The sequence below is a fragment of the Pinus tabuliformis genome, chromosome X (genome assembly GCF_031772625.1).
Source record: "Pinus tabuliformis cultivar Carrire ecotype Pingquan chromosome X, CPIR1, whole genome shotgun sequence".
In the NCBI taxonomy this organism is placed as follows: domain Eukaryota; kingdom Viridiplantae; phylum Streptophyta; class Pinopsida; order Pinales; family Pinaceae; genus Pinus; species Pinus tabuliformis.
In genome coordinates this window covers 58493515-58520575 of record NC_142308.1, presented here as the reverse complement: position 1 = coordinate 58520575, position 27061 = coordinate 58493515, and the positions used below count along the sequence as shown (strand labels likewise).

Genomic DNA, 27061 nt, shown 5'->3' with positions numbered 1-27061 from the left:
TTAGTATTGTACAACTTAATTCTATTAAAGGTATTTAAGGGTGTTGAATTTATTTTTTAGTAAAAACAACAATTTCATCAAATCTAAAAGTAATTTTTTTACAAGAATTTTTTAAGAAGATTTTGGTGATACTAAAATGTGAAATGTTTAACCTTATTTAAAATAAGTTGTATTGATGGTCCACCACAATTCTCAATTTTTTACACTCATATCATTATATAAGGGAGAAAAAGAAGAAGACTACTAATGTTTGGTGTTAGTAGTTTAAGGCTAATAAAGTTTTATATTTAAAACTTCCACATTGAAAAAATGCACAACCACATATTAAATAAAGTACAAGAATATATCTATGGATATCCTATTAAGACTATTGCTAAAGTTCAATCAATATTCTTTTTCAAGGAAAGTACTTTGCAAAAAACCTTCCAAGTAATTCCTCATGATCCATATATAGTAAACTAGGTAAATCACTAGCTTAAAAACTAACTCAAAAGGGATGAACAGAGTAAAATCCATAACCTTCCCAACTTTAAGAAATAAATCTCATATTTGACTCATGAACACTTGAGCTAACCCTAAAGGCTAAAGTCTAACAAGTCCACACAATTAAATGGAAATAGACAATCAAAAAGAAAAGTGAACCATGAATTGAAAAATGTATATCTCATTACATATATTAAATAAATAACAAATGTTACAATGATAGAGAGATGACAAATACCATAATATTAATAATCTTAACATTTAACAAATTAATTTGTCTCTTGATTTTTATTAATAACAAATAACAAGTTATAAAAAAATTGATTTTCCAAAACTTAAATTTATAATAAACTTTAGAAATTGTTTCAGGCGTCAAAACTTTTTGACCTTACAATATAGCTTTGGCAGAAATGGGCATCCCGACTCCCGAGAAATAAATAAAGAGAACTGAAAAAAAGTAAACGTTAATTTATTTTGTGAGTTATAAAGAGTGTCAAACTGTTGACTTTAGGTCAAAGGGCGGCGCAGGCTATAAAGCCTATCTGTGTCTTTGGCTCATATATCTACACGTGTCTACATATATTCATATCTTCCTTTATAAACGCGATCTCGCATTTGAATCCCCAATAAAATAGTGTTTGAAAAACATACGTCGCTGGTCGGACAATGGACGATAAGTTTCTTGGCATCACCGCTATCGTTACTGCAAGTCACTTTTCCATAGCAATGTCTTCTTCAAATTCGCTCGGGTAGCTTGTGCACAGAGGGTTCTTTGTAGTTTTTGTTATGAAATCTGGCTGAAATCTGTGCAGGTGGCCTATCAGTTGGCATTTTTCTTAATAACCGCTGGCTTCAGATTCGACAAACTCACAGACTTTGCAGGTAGATATGAGTTTCGGTTTTGAGCTTTTAATAATTCAATCTGTCTATGAATGCGTATTGTATGGTCTCAGAGTGGAGAATTGCTGTAATTAATGCCCATGTCATCCCTAGGGACTGGAAATTTTATTTTCAAGACATTTCTATCAATTGCTTTCGACTTCCTTTAGTGCTAACCCTGAACTTTATACATGAACCTAAAATATGATACCTGTACGATGAAAGGAACATTTAGGGCATTTATTTTTATCCCAATTGAATTTAGGTGATTTCATATCGTGTCTAGCAGTGTTCTGGCATTTCAGTATTTTGGATATTAGGATAACTATATAAGCAATTCTCATGTACCTTTTCTCTTGCTGTTAGTAGGTTTATGCTTTAATTATGCTTGTGTGCCCCAGGTTTAAAATTTGAAAACCTACCCTGCACCATTTCAAGAAAAATGGATAATGGATATGATGGCCTAAAGCTTACAATTCACTTACAAACAACCTCTAATGGAGATTCTATTATGCTTCACCTGGGTGTCTTGCAGGTCAAATCTAGTTATTTAGGATCATGCTAGGCTAGATATTTTTAGAAAAGAGTTGGACTCCCTTTGAATGGGTGCCAAAGCAGACATGTTGGCTGGGTAAGCTCACGCGCTGTAGCTAATGACCCAGTGATACAACACTGTCTATCTATAATACAGATTTGCGTTAGTGGGTTATATCAACAGTAGGTGAGCTTCCCTTAGCTTCTCCTCCCAACTTAGGCGAGAAGAAGCAACATGTCTGCTTTGGCACGCATTATAAGCGGAGTCCAACACTCTTGAAATGTCTTTCCTACCATGATACCGAATGACTAAGTTTAATATGCAAGCTGTTAATTTACCAGGGTGAAACATAATAAAGTTTACTGGTCAATGCCTCTTCCATATGAAGGAGATGCCTAATAACTGTAAGGTATGATCGTCCGCTTGTTTTCGAATATGACCCTTTTTAGCCACAAGAGGTTAACTAGGTTGGCGAAATTGGGGATTGTCTCAAGAGGTTAACCAGGTTGTTTTCAAATATGACCCTTTTTAGCCACAAGAAGTTAATTAGGTTGGTGAAATTGGGGATTGTCTCAAGAGGTTGACTAGGTTGGTGAAAGTGGGTAGGGCTCAATCTCACAAAAGTGGCTGGCTTGGCCCCGCAAGGGTGGCCAAAGGCACTAGAAACATCATGGTTTTTATGCCGGGCTAGGTGGCCATGCCCCCATCGGATAAAAATTGCAAATGGTGTCCCACCTTTCGGGTAGGCCTAGGTTTAAGGGATTATGCATCTTAGATGATTCTTTTGTATGGAGGTTGGGGGGACAAAAAATGTGGAGTATTTGGTTGCTATCCTCTTTTTAGAATCTTTGGGTCACCTGATATCCTTGTAGATATCCTTTTTCTTTTAGGTTTTTGGAGAATTGCACAACAACCATATGTGAAATTGAAGTGATAAAGCATATCATTGACTGGTAGGTTATTGTTGAGAGCAACCCAACCAAGCACCCTTGATTTGAAAGATGATTGAGTTTTCAAAATGTATTTGAACCTACATATCCATCGAATGTCACTATCATGGATGAACCATCTTCTCTTCATCCTATTAGTGAGTAGAAAACAAGGCGATTTTTTTTTATAAAGCTCCTTTGTTTCATAATTAATTAAGGATTTCCCATGGGACAACTTGGATTTTCTAAATTCAATGTGAACAAATTAGTATCCTAGACAATTTTGCATAGAGTTGAGAAGTCCATATTGTTGATCACTTGTAATTACTGTGCATGGCTAGCTAAACTCCAAGGCAACTAATGCCCAAATTTTTGTACCACAAATTGTCCCACATGTGAAACCCTTGTTTTGCAAGCCTTTTCCTTCATGGCCAGGTATAAGGCCATTTTGTCCTCTATCCTTTCAAAATGTCCAAATAGATCTTGCTTACAAGTCTCATTCAATTATGGAATCTTCAACGTCCCAAGACAATGGTCTGGAGACCAAATGCTAGGGTTGTAGAATCCTTGGTAACAAGTTGGAACCCACAATTTTGTAGTGCCCCCCTTCGCATTACCTAAATATTCCACACTTATATTTAATAACATACTCATGATAGCACAAATCAACTCTTAGCTGGCTAATTATCAGACCATGTCACTAAGTTTGACAATAACTGTTCTTTATAGTTTCTTTCCCAAATCATATATTGTAAGATTAATATGTATGTGGGCAAAACCATGGACCCTAGTTCAATTTTTTGCTTCCCCGCAACTCATACTATCGTTGAAGAACTAAAATGTGTTAATTTAGCTTTTAAGTTTTTTTGGGGGGTTAATCACTCATTTTACATCTCAAAAGAAGTACTTTTGTGAGCTTTGCTAGGGATGCAGATTTGTCTCTTGTAGTGATCCATAGGTTACCGGTAATCCAGTTTTTTGTTAATTACATATCCACAGATCATACATAGACTAGTAGATCTCGTACTTAAAACCCTTGTTTCGGTTATGGAAACTTACACACCAAGATTGGACTTCCCCTGCCCTAAGTTGTTCCTACATGTGCAATACCATTATGAGAGTGTTGAGTTCTAATATGAGGTTTACTTGAGTGTGTGAAAATTCGAGAATCCCACCCAAATCAATTACTGCAACAACTGATTAAACTTCTCCTATTTGTTAATTACTAAAACAAATTATTTACTGCTTCCTACAACAAATATCGAAGCTAATACAACTGCAACCTCCACTTAATTAATTAATTTGCCCAAAACAAGAACAAAACAATAGAGAAATATACACACAAGTGACATAGTATTTTTTGGACAAATGTCCCCAGAAAAACCCAATCCAGGAAAACCGGTGCAACAACTCTAAGGGTTTTATATTATTAAGCAGTAGTTTCTGAATACAACTCTAGATGCCCTTCTGGAAATCCAGTTACAGAGAAATAAATTGGCATAAAAACTTAGTGAGATTACCTCACTCTACCCGGCAAGTCCTGGTTGATCTGGCAGCAGAACCAACTGTCCCTGGCTATCTTTGCGCTGGCCCTGCGTAGGCCCTGCGTCAACCTCAAAGGCTCTGCGTCAGCTCTGCGTTGAGTCTACTTGCCTCCTGGAGGTTTGACATCAACCCTCCCGACTCAGACATCAATTCCCTGACAAATCTCAGACTTCCGCTGGAAGACTGTGGTGCTTTTGCGTGAGCCCTTCTGGCTCTGCGTCAAGCACTGTGTGGGCCCTTCTAGGCCAGCGTCAACCCTTCTTGGGTATGCGCTGCCTCGTCTTGGTGTCTCTTTGCCTCTGTGCTGCGTATCCTGGGCTCTGGAGAAGATACTCCGACCCGACTATCGCTGCCCCTCACTGCAAAAGCTCACTATCGAAATTCTCTCGGTAGCTCCTCTGCTTTACTTCAGAAAATTGAACTTCTGAACTCTATATGTGTCTTCCAAGTGACCCTCAAGCTTTCTTAAATAATCTCCTCGTTGACATTCAACGACCCAGATTAGAAGCTAATCAATGGCTAAGCTCATTTTTGTTTGATCCTCATCTTCTTCTAGAAGTTACACCCACAGTTTATATTAATACCCTTTAATTATTTTATTTTCCTAAGTTTTGACTTAGGGTCTCATTAAAAGTAATTAATTATTTTAATAAAACTGTTTCTGGGTGAAATTTACCAAAACGCTTTCTGGGTTCTTTGGGATACATGTGTCCAAGCCTCCCTGCAAAATTTGAGACTTAGAGCACATCCAATGCTACCAGAAATCAACAGAGTGCAGGCTTAGATCGACTTTGCCTAGTTAGATTTGTGGTTGGATATTTTGTACTACTACTCACAAATGCTATTTAATTTATATATTACCTTTGAAATGCTAGTTTTCTTAAAACTCAACTAGCTAATCTGCGAATTTTTACTAAGAAAAGAGCTAAAACTGAACTTTAACTTTAATTCACAAATATGCCAAGTTTACTAACTATCAAGCAACAAAAATAAGGAACAAATGAAGACAAACACACCAGAAAAAATACACAACAAATTTACCTAGGAAATTCCAACTGGGTAAAACCTGCAATCTTGGTGTTTTTATCATTCTACCAAGCAAATCTTCAAAAAAATGATTACAAATGTGAGGGAAAACTTCCCTTCACGCAGCTAATCCTATGCACTAATCTTTTGCGCACTTCACACCAACTCGACCTCTCTTCTGCGCACAGTACGAACTCGTACGACTTGTATGACCCCGTCTATGCACTGAATGCGACTCCTGGAAGAAGTTTTCTCTTGCTGGAACAAATCTGAGGCTGTTACAACCTCATTTTCTCCCTGTATTTGTGTTGATCTGAAGCCCTAATTGTTGAACATAACTCCCTTCTCCTTTGCTGAGCTGAACACCAAGATCTCTAGTGCATAATACCGAGTTTTGTGCCCTTTTCCCTCTTAGTTGACCTGGGCCAACCACTGCCACGAAGGGCTGAGCTAAAATCTTCTTGGACGATTGAGATTGATCTAATTTTTTACTATTGGAAAATTTAAATTTTCCTAAGTCAAAATCAATAGAAAAAGTAATTTTTGCGCCTTGGCCCCACTTGTGGGTCCTCCTGCCAAATTTAGTGCACCTGCTAAATTTGGCATAACTCTTCCTCCTCTAACTTTTTTTGACACTATCTCTTAGAGAGGAAGGTGTTCTGAAATACACCCAGGTTATCCTTGAAATAGAAAAAACTCCCTCTAGGCAAAGCCTTGGTAAATATGTCTGTTGTCTGCTCTACTGTAGGAATGTACTGAAGTCTAATATTGCCCCTTTGAACACAGTCTTTGTGAAAATTTCACCACTGAAATTCTATTGCAGCAATTGGAATTAATTCTTCTAACTGTTAATTAAATTAGCAGTTTATTGCTACGACAACAATGAAATAATCACACTGCAATCTTCACAAAAATACTTAGGAAAATAAAAGTGTTGGAAACTGAGAAAATATTGGCACACAAACATAAAAATGACACAGTTATTTTTGGACAAAAGTTCTCAGAAAAACCCATCTTGGGAAAATCGATGCAATAGCTGAGGGTTTTTATTATTAAGTAGCAGTGAGAAATTCTGAGTACAATAAATATCGACAAACTGGTGTATCTATCCAAGAGGAATACTGACAAAAATTCTATGAGGGAAATTACCCTCTCTTCGAGCAATTGCGCAATTGCAACAGTTGACTGCCTTTGAAAAGCTAGTCATCCAACCAGCTCTGCACATTCCCTCTGTCACCCTAGTGTATTCCCTCACACGCTTTACCTGAATCAGCTGCTAATCTAGCTGTCCTGCTTGCTGCTGACTGGGAATATGCTTCTCCGACCCTCTGGAAAACTTTCCCGGTCTCTAGAACTGAAAACATCTTCCTCTTCAATTGGATCGAATTGTCCTTTTTAGGCTCTAGACTGCCTCTGCGTTGTTGATTTGGGGTAGCATCGGCTGTGCTCTAAGCCTCAAATTTTGTAGGGAGGCTTGGGCACAGGTATTCCAAAGAACCCATAAAGCGTTTTAGGAAATTCCACCCGGAAGTGATTTTATTAAAATAATTAATATTTTTAATGGGGTTCCTAAGTCTAAACCGAGGAAAATTAAAATATTAATGGGTATTAATCTAATAAGGGGTGAAACTTCCAGAAAAATCCATGGATCAAGCCAAAACGATCTGAGCCTTTGATTATGTTTTAATCTAGGCCGTTGGTTTTCCAACGGGAAGATATAAGAAGGGGCTTGAGGGTCATTTGGAAAATACATAGAGAGATTGAGAAAATCGATTTTCTGAGGTGAGTTCTCAGGAGGAAAATCGATTGAGGAGATCTTGCGGCAGAGGGGCAGTGAGAATCCAGGAGAAGGAATTTCCAGAGAGTACAAAGCAGAGAGAGGATAGAAAGACGTCTAGAGAAAGGCTGACGCTGGCATACGTAGTGCTGACGCAGAGGCAACGCAGTCAGTTAGGGGAAGTCGAGTTCCTGCTGAGGGAAGTCGAAGTTTAGTTGCCGGAAGCCAGGGTGTGAGCCTGGAAGGCATAAAAGTTGATTTCTCAGCTAGCAGAGGATCCAGAGGAGAGGAAAGTGTAATACCCAGGAGGGTGACGCAGAAGATGCCCAAGGTGATGCAATTTTGCGTAGAGGGTGACGCAGAGCCTCCAGAGCTGAAGGATCAGTCACTGATTCTCCAGTGACAGGATGAGATCATTTCACCAGTCTTTTGTTCAGTATTCTCTTTGTAACAGATTGCTAGTTGAGCATCCTAGAATTGTACTCAGAATTTTCTCCTTCCTAATAATAAACCCTAAGAGCTGCTGCATCGGTTTTCCTACATTAGGTTTTTCCGGGGACTATTTGTCCAAACATATCTGTGTCCTATGTGTTGCATTGTTCTTTCTTGCTCAGTGTTTTGTTTCCGCAAATATATTAATTAAGTGAAGGCTGGATATGTATTTACTTTGAAATTTACCGTAGAAGACAGTAAATAAATTGTATGATTTAATCAAGTAGGAGAAGTAACATCAATTTGCTGTAGTAGGGATTCCAGTGTAGGAATTTTCACATGGTATCGGAGATAGTGCAGGAGAAGCAAGAGGAGCAGAACCATAAACCCTAGCACTGGGCAAAAGGGGAAATCGATAAGCTGCAGGAGGGAGCAAGTTGAAACCCCAGAGGGTTTGCGTAGTTCCTGCCAAAGGGTCGAAAGTCCAAGGGAGTCTCTCTCCGAGTGAGTTGACGGAGAGAAAGAGCTTCCAGTTCGATTTTTGTAGTGGCAGAGAGAGTAGCGCTGAGCCTCAACGTGAATAGTAGCTGATGGACACAAATTTTTCAGTGGGCAGCTTTGCTGCGCTGAAAAGACGTCAAAGAAAGAAGTAGCGTAGCATAGTGAGGGAATACCTCCTCAGTGATTTCTTGCCGAGGAAATCAACATTTCTCGGTTGCTGAGTAACATAGGAGCAACAACTTACCAGCGCCATCATGGTGTGCGTAAGTCAACCTAGGAGCTACGCAATAGGGAGAAAGAGGGAGCTATTTGATAGTTTTCGGAGGAGATGACAACTAGTGGCTTGAGGGATCAGGATTGTTGGACGGGGCTTCCAACTATGCCATCTGGAAGGCTAGGATGACCTTCCTGCTTGATGACCATGCCCTTAAGATGTACGTTGATAATGTGGTGGCTGAACCTGTGAATGCAGATTTGATGAAAAAGTACAAGGCTGAGATGGCTAAGGCGAAGATGATGATCCTGGATGGGGTCAAGGATCACGTGGTATGCCATGTTGCCAGCAAAGGGACTGCTAAGGAAATGTGGGATGCCTTGGCCACATTGTATCAGGGAACTTCCGAGCAGCGGAAGATGTACTTAGAGCAGAAGTTGAGATCTGCTCAGATGCAAAAGGGGGAGCGAGTGGATCCGTTCCTTACGAAACTGAAGGAGACCCGTGATGAGCTGTCAGCTATGGGACATACTCCTCAAGACTCGGAGTTAGTGAGACTGGCTCTAAATTTCGTCTCAGATGATTGGCAGATCTTTGTCCAGAGTATCTTGGGCAGGGCAACATTGCCAAATTGGGACGAGATGTGGGCAGCTCTGAAACAAGAAGAGTTGAGGAGAGACCTGCTCAAGGTAAAACTTGATGGGAGCAGTAGCAACAGTGGGTCGAAGCCCAAAGTGGAGGAAGAGGGTAACACAACCCTTGCATCGAAGGGACAACCGGGGCAACAGAGACGTAAGAAGGACGTCTCCAAGGTGTAGTGCTTCAGACGTGGTGAGATGGGCCACCACGCATCCGATGTCCATTGAAGAAAAAGGACAAGGATGAGAAGCATGATCCGAAAGTTGCAGCCGTGAAGATTGATGAGGAGGAGTTCGCCATGACAGTCGAGATACCTCCAAGAGGGAGGTGGGCTGATATAGAGCTGTAGTTAGGAGGACTGCAGATGGGCAGGATCCTTGAGGAGCCCACCTCTTGGATCGTCACCTTGCTATGGGAGCCCATGATCAGGAGTAGCGGGATGGTGGAGTTTCAGTTGGTGCCATGGAGTGTTGATTCGACAGATGCAGTGGCTAGGAGAGCCAGAGACTGAGCAGCGCAAAGCAAAGAGGTAGCAGTGCAAGGAGGCACAACTCAGAGCTTTAGCAACGCAGTGGCGTTAGAGGCAGCAAGGGACTAGCAGCAGTCAGGATGTCAACATCGAGGAGTACCCACTGGATACTTGTCCAGTTTTGGGTGTTTTCAGTTGCTTCTTTCAGCGACTGAGTTGCAGTATGGATGCAGTGTTAGCAGTGGCAATGCTAGCAGCGTAGTGTTGAAATTTCTAAGTCTAACAAGTTAGAAATTCTTCATGCATTATCTGGCTTATCTGTTTATTCCTTAACAAGTTATTTAACCATATAAATACTGAAAACAAACACAAATGCAGTCTCAATTCATATATAGATCATCAACTGAAATAATAGACAAACACACAAGGGACACCGTTATTTTTGGACAATCGTCCCCGGAAAAACCCAACTTGGGAAAACCGGTGCAGCAGTTCTGAGGGTTTTATTATTAAGCAACTTTCTTGAGTACAACTAGGGTGCCAAACTGGTTCACCCAACAGAGATTTCTATCTGGCAGTAATACCTCTCTTCGGAAGCAAATATTCAGCAAGTCTGCCCCACGAAAATCCTTCCAGCACTTCTCCAAGGCTCTGCATCAGCCCTGCTAGCCTCTGTGTAGCTCTGGAACCCCCTGCGTCAGCCCTTTGCCTCTCTACGTCAGCTCTCTGGCCCTCTGTGTCACCCACGCAGGCCCTGCTAGCCTTTGCGCAGTCTCTCTGGCCTTTTGTGTGGCTCCTGCTGGCTCTACATAGCCTCCTCAATCACTCCGCTAGCCCTCTGGTAATATCTCTGCCTCTCTGCTATGCACTCACTGCCCCTCGCTACAACTCAGATCACTTGTTCGATTTCTCTCAGCAAACCCCGCTCTAGAAAATCGAACTGATTGATCAATCTTGGTGTATCTCCAACTGACCCTCAAGCCTCCTCTTATACTTTTCCTGTTGAGTCTTCAACGACCGAGATTAAGTCTCTAATATATAGCTAAGATTAGATTTCGCTTGATCCATGTCATTTAGAACCTTCTCACCCAGTTTTATATTAATACCCATTAATATTTTAATTTTCCTAAGTTTAGACTTAGGAACCCTTTAAAAATATTAATTATTTTAATATCTCTCTAACTGGGTGGAATTTCCCCAAACCATTTCTGGGTCTTGGAGATCTCATGTGCTTTAGCCTCTCCACCAATTTTCATGGCTAGAGCACATCCGATGCTACCACAAATCGACACTCTCTCTTGGCGAGGAATGTGCTCTAGTAATGCTCCACCACTGAACATCACACTGATCCTCCATCACCGGTACCTGCGTTGATGCTTGGCCTACTGCCCAACATCCACTGCACTGCTGCCTCCTGTACGGCTGCCCATGGCTCTACCACTGCCACTGCTACATTTGTACTGCAGCTCCCTCTCAACATGTTGCACCATGCTGCCCATAGCACTACCACTGCCACTGCTGCACTGCAACTCAATTATCGAGAAGGAAGTAACTGATCTACTCAAGTCTTGACATCCTCGTCAGCCTAGAAGCCTCTTGATGCTAAAGCTACCTCTGCTGCTATTTGGTGCTTTCTCTGCTGCCTCTGTGCTATTGCAACCACCTCTGTGCCTCTTGCACTACTGCAACCTGCACTGCACTGCTACAGACCTTTGCACTCTAGCACTACCTTGTCTCTCCATCCGCATCTTGCTTCAATCGACATCCGTTATCCCGCTACTGTCATTCGGGGCTCCCGTAGCCGGATATGATTCAAGAGTTTGGGTACCTCAAGGATCCTGCCCCACATCTTCTGTAGTCCTCTTGACTATGACTCGATGTCTCCTCACCTCTTCTCTAGAGGTGCATGAGCACTCATGGCACAATTGTCATCTGTCTCGACTTCTTTCTCCACCTTAGCCGGAGCTGCCTTGGAGTCAGAAGCCTCTCCCTTATTCTTCTTCCTGGGACAATGGGTTGCATAATGACCCAACTCCCCACAATGGAAGCACTTCACCTTGGAGATGTCCTTCTTCTTCCTCTTCCCCTGCTGTCTTGTAGATGCTAGAGCTGCATCCTCCTCCTCCTCTTTCTTGATTCGACCCCCTTTGCTACTACTCCCCGCCTTGGTCAACCGTTTGATCTCTTCTTGGCGAAGAGCTGCCCACATCTCTTCCGTTCTGGGTAAACTCTAACCGCTGCAAGTTCTCTAACATCAGTCTATGACATGGGCTATGCACCTAGAGGGTCCAGAACGGGCTATGACTATAGAAAGAAAAGGGATGCATGCTTTGCTACTTGCTTTGATGCTTGCTCCCTTGCCCCTGCATATGGATTTGGATTTGCTCCTGCCGGTAAGGATGCTGGGATATAGGAAGACATGCTACTCCAAAATGTTTTGGACAAATGTCTCCCAATCCTCGGAGACTACATTCAGGGCGGTCCTCACCATGAACTCGTGATCCGCCATGGCCCATATGGAAATAAGTTAGTCCCGAATCTCTTGCAACCTGCTGAGGTATAGATCTTTTGGCTCCCCCTTCTGCATCTGATACGACTGCCGTTGATTTTCTAATAACATCTTTCACTGCATGGAAGTACCTTGATACAATGTTGTCAAAGTATCCCACATCTCCTTTGTCGTGTTCTTCTCGGCAATATGTGGTAGTAAATGATCCTTGATGCCATCAAGGACTATGCACTTTGCCTTCGCAATTGCATCCTCATACTTCTCATTATCCGCTGGGCTGACAGGGATAGCCATGATTCTCAAGGCGAAGCCCTTGATGCGATGTCTATCCAGAACAGATAGGATCCTGGCCTTCTAGATGACAAAGTTAGAGGCCCCATCGAACTTGTACTGATCCCTCAGTTCATTCACTGCCATCTTCGCTCCTTCTGGACTCCATCTGAGTCTCGACTCCCCCCTGGAAATCTTCCCACCAACTGTTGATTTGCTCCTCTCCGATCCTCTTTGCAACTGCAACTTGGATCTAGATTTCTTGGATAGAAATCCGCGAAGTCAGCGACTCCCTCTACCTTGGTTCTGTCCCGTTAGGTACTGCTTTGCTTCCGACAGAAACAACAACCCACCAGCTTCCCAATCCACAATTTGCCCACAGCTCCCTAGGCCTCGACAACTGAAGAACTGAGCCTCTCAGCTCTGCGCAATCCCGGAAAAGGCTGAATCACTCCTTTGGCTAACTGTGTCAAGCCTACCTGGCTGAGTAGGATGACGTGGCTCTTCGTGAGCCTCTTCTGTCTCTCTCTGCCTCTGCATTGGCCCTTTCTTGGCTCGAAATGATGACGCAGGCCCTTTGCGTCACTCCTTCTTTGTTGCCTTTTGCTTACGAGCAACTCTGTCTCTCGGGACAGTTGCTACTGCTGCAAATTTCTAATAGTGCTGGTGCCTTCAGTTTTCCTGTGATCTGCAATGCTCTGATACCATGTTGAAATTTCTAAGTCTAACACGTTAGAAATTCTTCTTGCATTATCTGGTTTATCTCACCTACTTGTTTATTCCTTAACAAGTTATTTAACCATATAAATACTGAAAACAAACACAAATGCAGTCTCAACTCATATACAAATCATCAACTGAAATAATAGACAAACACACAAGGGAGACCGTTATTTTTGGACAATTGTCCCTAGAAAAACCCAACTTAGGAAAGTCGGTGCAGCAGTTCTGAGGGTTTTATTGTTAAGCAACTTTCTTGAGTACAAATAGGGTGCCAAACTAGTTCAACCAACAGAGATTTCTATCTAGCAGTAATACCTCTCTTCGGAAGTAGATATTCAGCAAGTCTACCCCATGAAAATCCTTCCAGCACTTCTCCAAGGCTCTGCGTCAGCCCTGCTAGCCTCTGCGTAGCTTTGGAACCCCCTGCGTTAGCCCTCTGCCTCTTTGCGTCAGCTCTCTGGTCCTCTGCGTCACCCACGCAGGCCTTGCTAGCCTTTGCGCAGTCTGGCCTTCTGTGTGGCTCCTGCTGGCTCTGCGTAGCCTCCTCAATCACTGTGTTGGCCTTCTGGTACTATCTCTGCCTCTTTGCCATGCACTCGTTGCCCCTTGCTGCAACTCAGATCACTTGTTCGATTTCTCTCAGCAAAACCCGCTCCAGAAAATCGAACTCACTGATCAATCTTGATGTATCTCCAACTGACCCTCAAGCCTCCTCTTATACTTTTCCTATTGAGTCTTCAACGACTGAGATTAAGTCTCTAATCAATGAATAAGATTAGATTTGGCTTGATCCATGTCATTTAGAACCTTCTCACCCAATTTTATATTAATACCCATTAATATTTTAATTTTCCTAAGTTTCGACTTAGGAACCCATTAAAAATATTAATTATTTTAATATCTCTCTAACTGGGTGGAATTTCCCCAAACCCTTGCTAGGTTTTGAAGATCTCATGTGCTTTAGCCTCTCCACGAATTTTCATGGCTAGAGCACATCCGATGCTACCTCAAATCAACACATAGCAGATGTAGCGTTTGAGAGGGAGTTATAGTACATATGTAACATTGGTAGTGGCAGTGTCAAAGGCAAGAGTGCAGTGGCAGCAACATCGTAGTGGTTGGTGGACAGTACGTTAGATATCAGGAGCGCAGAGACGATGCTTCAAAGTCAGAGTAGTATGCAGAGAGGCAGTGTATTGCTAGAGCACATTCCTCACTAAGATGTAGTGTTGATTTGGGGTAGCATCGAATGTGCTCTAAGCCTCAAATTTTGCAGGGAGGCTTGGGCACAGGTATTCCAAAGAACCCAGAAAGCGTTTTGGGAAATTCCACCCGAAAGTGATTTTATTTAAATAATTAATATTTTTAATGGGGTTCCTAAGTCTAAACTTAGGAAAATTAAAATATTAATGAGTATTAATCTAATTAGGGGTGAAACTTCTAGAAAAATCTTTGGATCAAGCCAAAACGATCTGAGCCTTTGATTATGTTTTAATCTAGGCCGTTGGTTGTCCAACAAGAAGATATAAGAAGGGGCTTGAGGGTCATTTGGAAAATACACAGGCATTGAGAAAATCGATTTTATGAGGTGAGAAGTTCTCAGGAGGAAAATCGATTGAGGAGATCTTGTAGCGGAGGGGCAATGAGAATCCGGGAGAAGGAATTTCCGGAGAGTACAAGGCAGAGAGAGGATAGAAAGACATCCAGAGAAAGGCCGACACTGGCCTACGCAGTGCTAATGCAGAGGCAACGCAGTCCGTGAGGGGAAGTCGAGTTCTTGCTGAGGGAAGTTGAAGTTCAGTTGCCAGAAGCCAGGGTTTGAGACTAGAAGGTAGAAAAGTCGATTTCTCAACGAGCAGAGGATCTAGAGGAGTGACAAGCGTAATACCCAGGAGGGGTGATGCAGAAGCTGCACAGGGTGACGCAGCTCTACATAGAGGCCACGCAGAGCCTCCAAAGATGAAGGATCAGTCACTGATTCTCTAGTGACAGGGTGAGATCATTTCACCAGTGTTTTGTTCAGTATTCTCTTTGTAATGGATTGCTAGTTGAGCATCCTAAAGTTGTACACGGAATTTTCTCCTGCATTATAATAAACCCTCAGAGATGCTGCATCGATTTTCCCGCATTGGATTTTTCCAGGGACTATTCGTCCAAAAATAACTGTCCTATGTGTTGCATTGTTCTTTCTTGCTCAGTGTTTTGTTTCTGCAAATATATTAATTAAGTGAAGGCTGCAGATGTAGTTACTTCGAAATTTACCGTAGAAGACATTAAATAACTTGTACGATTTAATCAAGTAGGAGAAGTAACATCAGTTTGCTGCAGTAGGGATTCCAGTATAGGAATTTTCACATGCGTAGCCTCTTGGAGAAAATCTTGGTCTCCTCTTTCTGACTCTTCGAAATTGGAAAAATCTTCCTCCGAATTCGCTGTCTCTGCCCCTCTTTATCTTTGCTTCCCTTCTTTGGCTCAACCTTTTTCGGCAACTACTGCTGCTCTCTGGAAAATCGAATTGCCCAAGGAAATCGACTTCAAGTCTCACAAGTGTGTTTTTCCATCTACCCATCGACGACTTCTTATAATCTCACTGTGGGACTCCAACGTTCAAGATTAAAACATAATCGATGGCTGATATAATTTCTAGATCGATCCATGTGAGTTTCTAGATGATTTACACCTTTCTCAATTAATACTTATTACTGATTAATTAACCCCTTTTCCTAAGTTTAGACTTGGGAAATATTTAAAAAATAAGCTAATAATCTAATTGAGACACTTCTAGGTGGAATTTCCATAAACAATTTCTAGGTTATGGAGAATCCTGTGTTTTAGCCTCTCCACAAAGTTTCGAGACTAGAACACCTCCAATGCTACAAAAACTAATACTCCCTTTTAGTGAGGAAGGTGTTTTAGTGTTGCACTACTGGTACAACACCCTGTCTCTGTATCACCCTCTCTACGTTGCTGATGTTTGGCCATTGTGACTGACTGCCACTGCCTACCAACCACTGCGCAACTCTGATTCTGCATTTGTGCTGCTACTGACACTGCTATGCTGCTGCCAATTTTGCCTCTGCTCTACAACTCCCTCTCATCTGTTGCTGCTGTAATTGCAACTACTGCAACTGAGAAGCATAAAAAATACTAAATCAAGTGTCTTTGTGCTACATCTGTCTCCTGAGCATTTGACTGCTACTAGCACCTGCATTGTCCACTGGCAAATTTGCGTTGTTGCTGACTCTGCTACTGAGCTTCGTGCTCTGCTGACAACACTGCACTGCACTCCTTAGCACTTGACTGCAACTAGTCTGCAACTGTCACTCCAAAATTTAACTACATCAACTAACACTGATTTATCCTGCTACAGAATAATGTGGGCCCTCGTAGCTAGGTAATGATCCATGAGGAGGACACCTCAATGGCCCCTGCCCAAATCTGCGCTGCACTGGGACTATAACTCCATATCGCCCAACCTCACTCGTGGAGGTATAGCTGCAAACATAGTGAAATCTTCCTCCAGTCTGGATGACAAGTTGTTTATCTCTACGGACGGTGTCCCCTGATCCTACTTCTCCTGCTTGTCTTGCCTGGGAGGACACTGAGTATTGTAGTGACCAAACTCACCACACCTGAAGCGCTTGACCTTATATAGGTCCTCCTCCTTCTTTTTCTCCCCATGTCCCTGACTGGGACCCTTTGATGCAAGGGCCACATTCTCCTCTTCCTTCTCACCCTTGCTGCTGCTTCTGTTGATGGAGCTCTTTACTAGAGCTCGCCTCATCTCCTCCTATTGCAGGTTTGACCACATCCTGTCTCATCTAGGCAATGTGTCTTTGCCCACGATACTTTGGAAAAAGACATGCCACTCCTCTGAGACATTGTTTAGTGCCAAGCGTACAAGCTCTGTCGGTTGACGTGCCTCCCCAACGACTGCACGCTGATCACGGACCTCCTGAATCCTAGTGAGAAAGGGATATATGCCTTCACCCTTCTGCATCTTGATGTTTCTCAACTTCTCCTGCAGGAACATCTTTCGTTGTTTGGAAGTATTCTGTTATAGTTGATCGAGAGCATCCCACATCTCCTTGGCAGTGTTCTTGTCAGATATATGCGAGACTATATGGTCCTAGACGCCATCGATGATCATATGCTTCACCTTCGCCATCTCTTTCCTGTATTCCTTCAACTGATATGCATTCTAAGGAACTGCCACCACATTATCTACATAGGCTCTCAGGCCATATTCATCCAGTAGGAAGGACATCCTATCCTTCTAGACGACAAAGTTGGAGGCTCCCTCCAACCTATCATGATCTCTAAGCCTAGTTGTGGCCATCTCTGAATTTGATCGAAAATCTCCCTCTTCCTTTGCTTGGTTGCTGGATTTACTATTCACACTCCCTTCTGGAGTGAGAAAAACTGCTTGCAGCAATAGTCAACTGCAACTGGGAAAGTTAGATTTCTAGGCTAGAAACCCTCTAAGAGAAATTCTCTCTGTGTGCGCCTTTCTCTTCCACTTGGCGCTAATTCTGCTACTGCAAAAATGTAGCAAAACCCTTCTGCTCCTAAACAAGGAATCTGCTCAGCGAAAATTATTGAGCTGCTGCCCCCTCTGCTTGTTGGAATCACTCAACTGGCAAGCCGAATTTGTCTGCTAAACTGCCCTGAAAAATCGAGCTTCAGTAAGCAACTCACACTGCCTAGCTTAGGCTTTGCGTAGCCTCCAGAAATTCGTCCTGCTGCTCCTTCTGAACAACGAGTTTTTGCCTCCGCTTCTAAGCTTCCTCGTCTCATCAAACTTGCTCTGATACCATGTGAAAATTTCACCACTAAAATCCTATTGTAGCAATTGGAATTAATTCTTCTAACTATTAATTAAATTAGTAGTTTTTTCCTACAACAACAATGAAATAATCACACTGCAATCTTCACAAAAATACCGCGGAAAATAAAAGCACTAGAAATTGAGAAAACACTGGGACACACATAAAAATGACAGTTATTTTTGGACAAAAGTCCTTGGAAAAACCCAACTTGGAAAAACCGGTGCAACAATTGAGGGTTTTTATTATTAAGCAGTAGTGAGAAATTTTGGGTACAATAAATATTGCCAAACTGGCGTATCTATCCAAGAGGAATATTGGCAAAAATTTTCTAACGGAAATTACCCTCTCTCCTAGCAATCCCAACACTTGACTACCTTTGAAAGGCTAGTCGTCCAACCAGCTCTGCGTAGGCCCTATGTCACCCTAGCACAGTCCCTCACACGCTCTGCCTGAATCAACTGCCAATCTAGCTGTCTTGCCTGCTGCTGACTGGGAAAATGCTTCTCCAGTCCTCTAGAAAACCTTCCCAGCTTCTGGAACTGAAAAAGTATTCTTGTTCAGCTGGATCGAATTTCCCTCTTGAGGCTCTACGCAGCCTCCTGGAGAAAATCTCAGCCTCCTCTTTCTGACTCTCAGGAATTGGAAAAATCTTCCTTCCAGACTCACTGTCTCTGCCCTTCTCTGTAAATCGAACTGCCCAAGGAAATTGGCTTCAAGTCTCACAAGTGTGTTTTTCCATCTACCCATCAACTTCTTCTTATAATCTCATCGTGGGACTCCAATGACCAAGATTAAAAAATAATTGATGGCTGAGATCATTTTTGGATCGATCCGTGTGAGTTTCTAGATGATTCACACCTTTCTCAGTTAATACTAATTAATTAACCCCTTTTCCTTTAGACCTAAGAAATATTTAAAAAATAGGCTAATAATCTAATTGAGACACTTCTAGGTGGAATTTCTAGAAACGATTTATGGGTTATGGAGAACTCCTGTGTTTTAGCCTCTCCACAAAGTTTCGAGACTAGAACACCTCCGATGCTACGAAAAATAACAGTCTTTGATATGATGATACCTGATCTCGATGTGCTTGGAGCGGTCATGGAACACTAGATTGTGAGAGAGCTTAATGCAACTCTAATTATCACAGTGTATGACTGTAGGCTCCAACCTCTATCTGAAGAGCCCAACAAGCAACTTCTTCAATCAGATGGCTTCACAAATTTCTAGGTTGGTAGACATGTATTCAGCCTCTGCTAAGCTTAGTGCCACTGGTCTTTGCTTCTTGCTGAACCAAGAAACAACTGTTGACCCAACATTGAATGCACAACCTGAAGTACTCTTCCTATCCGTGGAACCTCATATCCAATATGCATTTGTGAAGCCTTCCAATTTCACTCCATCAACTTGTCTGTACATCAAATGGTGATTTACTATGCCTTTGAGGTACCTGAGGATATGTTTAGCAACAACCTAGTGTACTCTAGTAGGCTCTACCATGAATTGACTTAACTAGTTCATTGCATAGCAAATGTACGGTCGTGTATTCACCAGATACATCAACAACCTGTAATGTTCCTAAACAAGAATTTAAGTGATAAACCAATTAAACAAACAATGCAACAATAGAAAATTAAAAACATTTAGCAACCACTCATGAAGCACTGTAATACTGGAACTGCTGAGCCATATATTATGAAATATGAGAGCATGAGTACAATATATAAATGGAGTAGTGCACCTGGGCTTGTCTCAAGGACAAGCTAGACCAAACCCAGGTGGTAGAATAGCTGGAAAGATGGTTGTTTAGCTATTTCTCTACTATGCTTTGCGTTGTCACAGTAAACTACTGATTTGTTGGCTTCGGCTTGCTGGAAAGTGCCCAAAAACTGCCCAGAAAATTCTGCCTTCTTAGCCTTAGACTCCTTGGACAAAACCCAGAAAAACCCAGAAGGGAATTTCTCTGATTTTGACTTTGGACTTTCGGCGTTTTGGGCGCTTCTCTTCAGCTACATCTACTGACTTTCAGCCTGCTGGAAAGTGCCCAAAAACTGCCCAGAAAATTCTTTCCCTTTAGCCTTAGATTCATTGGACAAAACCCAGAAAAAACCAGAAGGGAATTTCTCTGATTTTGAATTTGGATTTTCGGCCTTTTGGGAGCTGCTCTCCAGCTACATCTACTGACATTCGGCCTGCTGGAAAGTGTCCAAAACTTGCGCAGAAAATTCAGTCCTTTTAGCCTTAGACTCGTTGGACAAAACCCAGAAAAACCTAGAAGGGAATTTCTCTGATTTTGACTTTGGATTTTCGGCCTCTTGGGTGGCTAAATCAACCTCTGTGTATTTCTGGCTGCCCAGAAAACATGCAGTCCCTTCCTCTGCGTGGTTGGCTGAGCTATGAATCGTTGCTGGAAACTCCTGCAATCTTTGTGGAACAACCTCCCTAGGGCGAGCACGGATGGTCCCCCGAAGTAGAGGTTGAATCTTCCATACAAAAGACTCGTGGTTAAACAACTGGTAGACTCGGTAAGCAGCAGAGCGTACAAGAGTGAGTTTTTTTGTCAAATATTCAGAATGAAAACAAAATGAGAGCTGATCTCTCTTTATAACTCCTTGGGCCCCCTTAGCCTCATGTGGGCCCCTCCATCCACCCATTCGATTTTCCTTCCAAGCATATCGAATGGCTAATTCTAACTACTATGTCGATGGCCCCCCCATTCCACTAGTAGCTAAATAAAGTCTATTTGGCCCATAAGTCCCTAAGTCGAAAGTGTGTTGCCCTCTTCCTTAGTAAAAAATGTGCAAAATTGTGTAGCAGCACCCTGTTACTAATGTGTTTGAGAAGGGACATGACAGTCATCCCCTCCCAAATGTTGCTTGCCCTCAAGCAACCTAAAAGTTGGGTGCTACAAAATATGCTCACCCTCCCAGGTGGCATCCTCATCTGGCAAGTTCTTCCAATGCACAAACATCGCTTGTCCTCAAGCAATGTTTGAACAAACACCCTCTCTGACAGTGGACCCCCACTATCACTGCGAACTTGACCAGGGTCCCAAATGTGCCATTGGATCGTCCCTGATCGTTGTTCTATCCTATAGTGAAGGAGTCCCTCGATACCAGGATCCCAAGGCAACCTGATCAACATGAATCCCCCCTTGCTCCACTCACTATCCTGCCAGATATGGGCATTAGAACCCCTATGTCTATCACCAATAAGTAGAGCATCCTGACGATGTAAAACTTTGCCCAAATCCTCATGAAGCTGCTCTACCGAATAGTCCATCTCATGAACTACAAGAGTAAACTCTTGAAGATGCAATCCAATCCTGGTGAGATTGAACCCTCGTTTACCTGGGCCTCCCCTGATCTCCTCCTGTCGATCACCCTGCCACACCGGTGAAGTTCCCCACGCCATCAATGAATCACTAAAACCAAATGGAAGATCTGCATGATCCTCCCCCGTAGAAACCAACTTACCTCTACGGGTAGTTGAATTTCTCAGCCTTGTTATGCCAGAATCCCCTGCCCATCGTAGAAGGAACCTATCCTGCTGACATCGTGACACTCTGGTCATGAATGACTGCCTAGCATGCTCGTACCAAAACCTCCTCTCCCATAACTCTCGGCCATAATCTATGCGATGATCGAGGCTAGGCCAATCTTGCCAAAGTGACTCAATAGTGCGAGCGCCTATCACTCCATGGCTAACCCAAATCCTGAGCAACAATCTACCTTGTCCTATAGTGAGGACTTCGGTGATCACCCATGTGTCCGCCTATGAACAAATCAGTCCGCTTGTTATCTCGACCATGCTCACTAAGGAGTGGAGTATCCCACCAATCCATTGGATCCCTGGATCCCATAACCATACTGGAGGTCCACAAACCCCAATCCTCTCTGTCTGTCGCTGTGATATGCTGCTAGTTGTTGGGACCCCTTTGTGCCCCGTCTCTGCCTCCTGTAGGTATCCAATAGGTAGGCATTGAGCATCAAGAACCCGTGCCGCAAATATCCAGCTGTTTTGTGCTTGCCAAATCACACAGCAAGATCTGCTATCCCAGCTCCTGATGATGTGCTCGGGTACTGCCAGAAGCCTAGGCATCATCTTGCCAACAAGGACTACTGTCCTCCGCACCTCATGCTCCCCTAACGCCTCAAGCTATCCAACTGAAAAAGCACCATGTAACTCCCTCTCAGTCACCTCCCCAAGTGTGAACCTAGGGGTGGAACATATGCTACCTCGACAATCAACCATGTCATCCCTAAGTCTGTAAATGTCAACTCGTGCACCTACCAAGTGTCTCAACTGGAGAGTCTCCTCTCAGCCCATGACACGTGGTGTCTCATCCAAGTGCCTAGGGTGAGTCCCCCATGCCCTGCCGCTTGAATGGAGAGTGTCAAATTGAAACAACCAATCTCTCTACGATTGTAAGCAACACTGGAGGATGATGGGTGGGTATGACCCAAAGAGTATGATCAAGAGTCTGCTGGAATGCTCAAGAGTAATCCTACGGACGAACCTCTCTTCGCCTCGGAACTGTTGATAACTCCAAATGTCCTCATCGATCCTAGGTGAGTTGCGTCCAATGGTACACCTACTATCCCTGTCCATAAGTCTCCCTGGAGGCAAATCTCCAAGAGCCCGTTGCACTGCATCATGTGTCACTGCGTACCACCAAGTACCACCTCACGCCATGAAATGCCACTGTATGCTGCAACCTATCCCTGTACACCACTGGATACCCCCTGTTGTCGCACAGATTGTCACGACAACGCTCAGACCGGGGGCTGTCACCCTGATCCCCGATCTCTCCGTTTAAGCCTGTCTCCCGCGGCTAAGGGGGGTAGACCCTATAGGAAAATGGATGACCAACTGTGAATCAGTTGGGTTGGGAGACACGAAGGACAACCAGCACTAAAATGATTTTATTAAGTTAATAGACCAGTGCCTTATGGAGTTAATGATTAAACGATTGCTTATCGAAAGCTGCAGGAATATGAACTTTATAATTCCATGATTAACAATCATTTATAAGCAAAAAACCCAAGCGATGTAAGATTTTCCACAAATGCACAACGCCTTAACGATGATCCAGCGATTAAACTTCAAGAAAAATTAAATGCTTTAAAAGATCATAAAATTTAAATGCTGGCCGCCACCACTTTCACATAGCCAACTTATAAATAAACATTAAATGCACTTAGCTATAGAAAAATATCACAAAAAGACAACAAAATGATTTTTCAAATTTTTTTTTTTTCTTTTTTTTTGTTAAGCTTTTTTAATTTTTTTTTTTTTTTTTTAATAAAACTAAACTGAAATATAAATCTAAATTAAAAAAAAAAAACCCAAAACTGCTTTTTTTTTATATTTTATATTTTTATTAAATTAAATCTAAAATTTAAATAAAACCTAAATCTAATCTAAACTATCTAATATATATGAAACAAAATATAAATGCTAAATAGAATGAAAACTAAAAAGAAAAATTCCAAATCTTTCCTCTTTTTTTTTTTTTTTTTTTAAATTCTAAAAATAAAATAAAACTAAAGCCTAAATAAAATTCAAATCTAAATTTAGATCTAAACTATAAAACACAAAAAAAGCCTAAAGATTACCTTTTTATGATACTCTAAACTAAATGAAACTTAAAATAATAAAAATAAATATATACAATAATCTAATTCTAAAAAAACTAAACTAACACAATGCATATGTCACAATGGTTTTAAAACTAAAATTTAAAAAAAATCTAATCTAAATACAATAACATATTTATTTTTTGTGATTTTTGATTTGTTAAGAAATGAAACAAAACTAGAACTAATTGGATCTTTAACAAAAATTTCTAAAGCTAAAAGATTAATTAAAAAAAAAAATCGATTTTTTTTTTGTTTTTTGTTTTTTGTTTTAAAACATACTTCATATAAAAAACAAAAAAACTAAACCTACGCTGAAAAACCAAATCTACCTCTAATCTCTATCTCTACGCAAAACTAACGCATATTATATTTACAGCATATAAAAAAATTTGAAATCGAAATTTGCTGAGTGTTTATTATGTGCAGGCCTGAAGAGTTCTTGACGGCGGCAACGTGGAGAATTTGCTTTTGTAGGTTGAAGGCTGCAGAAAATGCGTGGAACGTGGAGGGGATCAAGCTCAGGTAGCACGATGAGGGAGTATGGCTGCGTGGGAGCTGGCACGGCAGCGTGGAGCTTGACGGATTATTGCTGCAGTTCTGCGTGGAAATGGATGCCAGGTCAGCGTTGGAGCTAGAACGGATTTGGAAACACGCTGATGCATGTAGGAAGCAGCTGCATGGAAGTGTATGGAGCAGCCAACGTGCAGGCAGAGAGAGACGGTGGCAGCGTGCTCTGTTTTTATTATTTTTATTTTATTTTTGTTTTGTTTGCAGATGCTGGAGCAGTGTAGAAGGAATCCGCAAGAAGTAATGCTGAAGAGAAATGCGGAAATGGAGTTGTGGGGAGCCAGGGATTTGATTTGCAGCAGAGCATCAAAAGTTTTTACACAGTTCGCCCAGAATTTTAATAAAAATGAAACCCCAAGATGCAGACAGCATAAAAAAAATTTCGAAACATTTTGTCAAAATGAAATCCCAGGCAGCAAACAGATAACCTGGAAAAACCCTCGAATTTCTTCAAAGAAAACCTGCAAATTATCCAGTAAATTTTAAATTGCCCTGCATTCAATTTTTTTTTTTTTTTTTGGATCCTGTTGCTGCAGATTTGCCTGCTGAAAACCCCACAAAAATTTTCCAGACCTGTAACCTGCAATGGCAAAACAAAATACCCAGAAACAATATGTGCGAGGAAGAAAACTGAAAACCCTAAAATAAAATAAAAAAAAATAAAAAAAATTTACAATATTTACAAATTTTTGACTCTTAAGCAGCCAGATTTGTCAGTAATCCACAGTTATATTTTCAGAATTTCAAACTTAATGTGAGATACTTCAGAAAACCCTGCATGCAAAATATTTCGAATGATAAGCCCAGGATCAAGAACTGGCTGGGCTCTTTCAGAAAGCACAACCCGAGAGTTGGCTGGTTCAGCCGAGAACTTCCCCTAACGCCCGGTAAACTTGAAACTGAGATTTCTTGCACAACTTACAATCAACTATTAACATAGAGGGAAAAAACGATAGTGAAATTCAGATCAAATGGAGATACCTGCCATTATATTTCAGAATCTAAACTATCATTCAAACCCTAGAGATCAGACAAGATACATGTGCCTGAATCAATCTTCATCAAGCTAAATCAATGACTGAAAATAAAACTATGCAGAAAATATAAAACAATCTTACAGCATTTCCAGAAGAGTAACACCAGCAAGATTTTTAACCCCAAAGTCTTTCTTTATTGCACAAAAAATGACTACAAGAGAGCTTTCTTTAGCACCAGACTCTCAGATCAAATCTCCTCTCAAATGACCCCTAGCACCCTATTTAAAGGAAAAATTCCCAACAGCTAGTTCGAGTGATCCATGTTAAAATGATCTCGACCGTCGATGAGGATCAAGACATCTCTTAATCTCATCCGTCGAATTGAAATTCTGCACTTATTTACTCAAAAATATTATTATTTTATTATTTTTAGGTTTTTTTACTTTATTTTATTATTTATTATAAATTTTATTATTTTTTATTTTTTAAAAATTTTTTTTTTTTAGTTATTTTTTTAATGGATCCTCGAACCTAGCCTTCGGAGAAATCACCTAGGACCTAGGACTTAGGACTTATGAGGGGATTAAAACATTTTCTAACCCTCAAGACACTTTACATCATGACTTTCACAATTTTACATCTCAAGGGGGAGAACCCATTTGTCATAGACCCTCATAAACCACCCAGTTCTGCGACACAACTATAATCTAGCAGATTAACACACTAGGATTCTCCTAAGATTCTAATGACAAAATCCATTCCGGCTTTGGGGTTAGGTTGAAAGAAAACTCTGCTGATCATGGATCGGTGAGACTAAAAATCTTCCGGAACGTAGATTATCACTTAGAAAATTAGGTCCACCTAGGCAATTTACATACATGACTCATATCTGCTAAGATTATTTTTTATACATGCAGACTGAGTTTACAACATAAATTGATCAAGCTGTCGATGACTGTCGAATGGCACAGACATGTCGATCAAGCGCTACCCTTTTTGCAAAGAAAAGGGGGTGTACTGCTATGGGTAGTTGACCGGTAGTGGTCAACATCTGGCTCTACTTGGGGACACGTTGCTGCACTGTAGGTATGTGAGAATCCAGAATCTGCATCCACGCAACACAACAGAAATAAGTAGCGTCCATCCAAAAGTCATCATATAACATTTAAGCACATGAAAGATATAAGCTCTTCATTTATTAACTATCTGGAAAAGTAAATTTAATCCTAAAACAGAAATGAAATGCTGAAATGACAAGGAATAGGGTTAGAAATACAATACAAAGGATGCCCCATGGCATCAGATGTGTTCAATGTAGTGTATACTGAGCATTTGCCTGCTTTCAGTCAAATCTGTCGGCTGCTTGTCGGATGTGCCATGTCCAATTCTGCATATGGTAGGACTTTTTCCTATCCGAAAATCAAGCTTCTCGCGGCCGTCTGATGCATCAAATCTTCTTCTCATTTTCTTCCTTTTGCGCTTTTTCTTTGTGGCAGGCTGTATTAATGATGACGTGGAACTTTCTATTTCATAGCTCTTAGATGAAGTATGTAAGATATGTGTGACATGTCTTTCCTCATCTTGCATCTGATCTTTATCGTTTTTAATTTTATCTGGATCACCTTCAATTAACCACCTTTCAATCGAACCAATGACCTCCTCATAGTAAGATGGAGCTTGTTGCAGCGGATGAGAAGGCTCTTGATCTATTGATTTTTCCTGGTTTCCTTCATCTTTCGACTGCTGTTGAAATTTCTGAAACTGTATTTTAATGGCGTCTATCTGACTAGAGTGTTCAACCTTTATAGCACTGATTTCCCTGGCATGGTCTTCTTCCATGGTCATCAAGCAATGTTGCATAGAGTTTATCTCTTTCTTATGATTTGCTTGCATGGTCGTCATATTTTCCTCTAAGCTTGACATCTTGCTTTGCATAAAACTAATTTCTGTGTCATGATTAATCTTCATGGCTTCAATTTCCTTACTATGTTGATTTTGCATGATCTCCATCTCCCTATTACGCTTTTCCAGGTGGGTGCATAAAATTCTTACATCATTGGCACAATTAGTTTGATTGATCTCCATATTTTTTACCAGCAGCATTAGATCTTGTAT

At 41.5% G+C, this 27061-nt stretch overlaps 1 protein-coding gene across 2 annotated transcripts in view; it reads left to right on the top strand.

Moving 5' to 3' along the window:
* The first annotated feature begins 1077 nt into the window (after window positions 1-1077).
* LOC149138320 (uncharacterized) overlaps window positions 1078-27061 on the top strand; it is a 230029-nt gene continuing 204045 nt past the window's right edge. For both annotated transcript variants that reach the window (XM_089448119.1, XM_089448118.1), the window contains exons 1-2: window positions 1078-1188; window positions 1296-1365. In XM_089448119.1, the coding sequence (XP_089304245.1) occupies window positions 1150-1188; window positions 1296-1365 (109 nt within the window). In that variant the 5' untranslated portion in view covers window positions 1078-1149. The remainder of the gene's footprint in view (window positions 1189-1295; window positions 1366-27061) is intronic.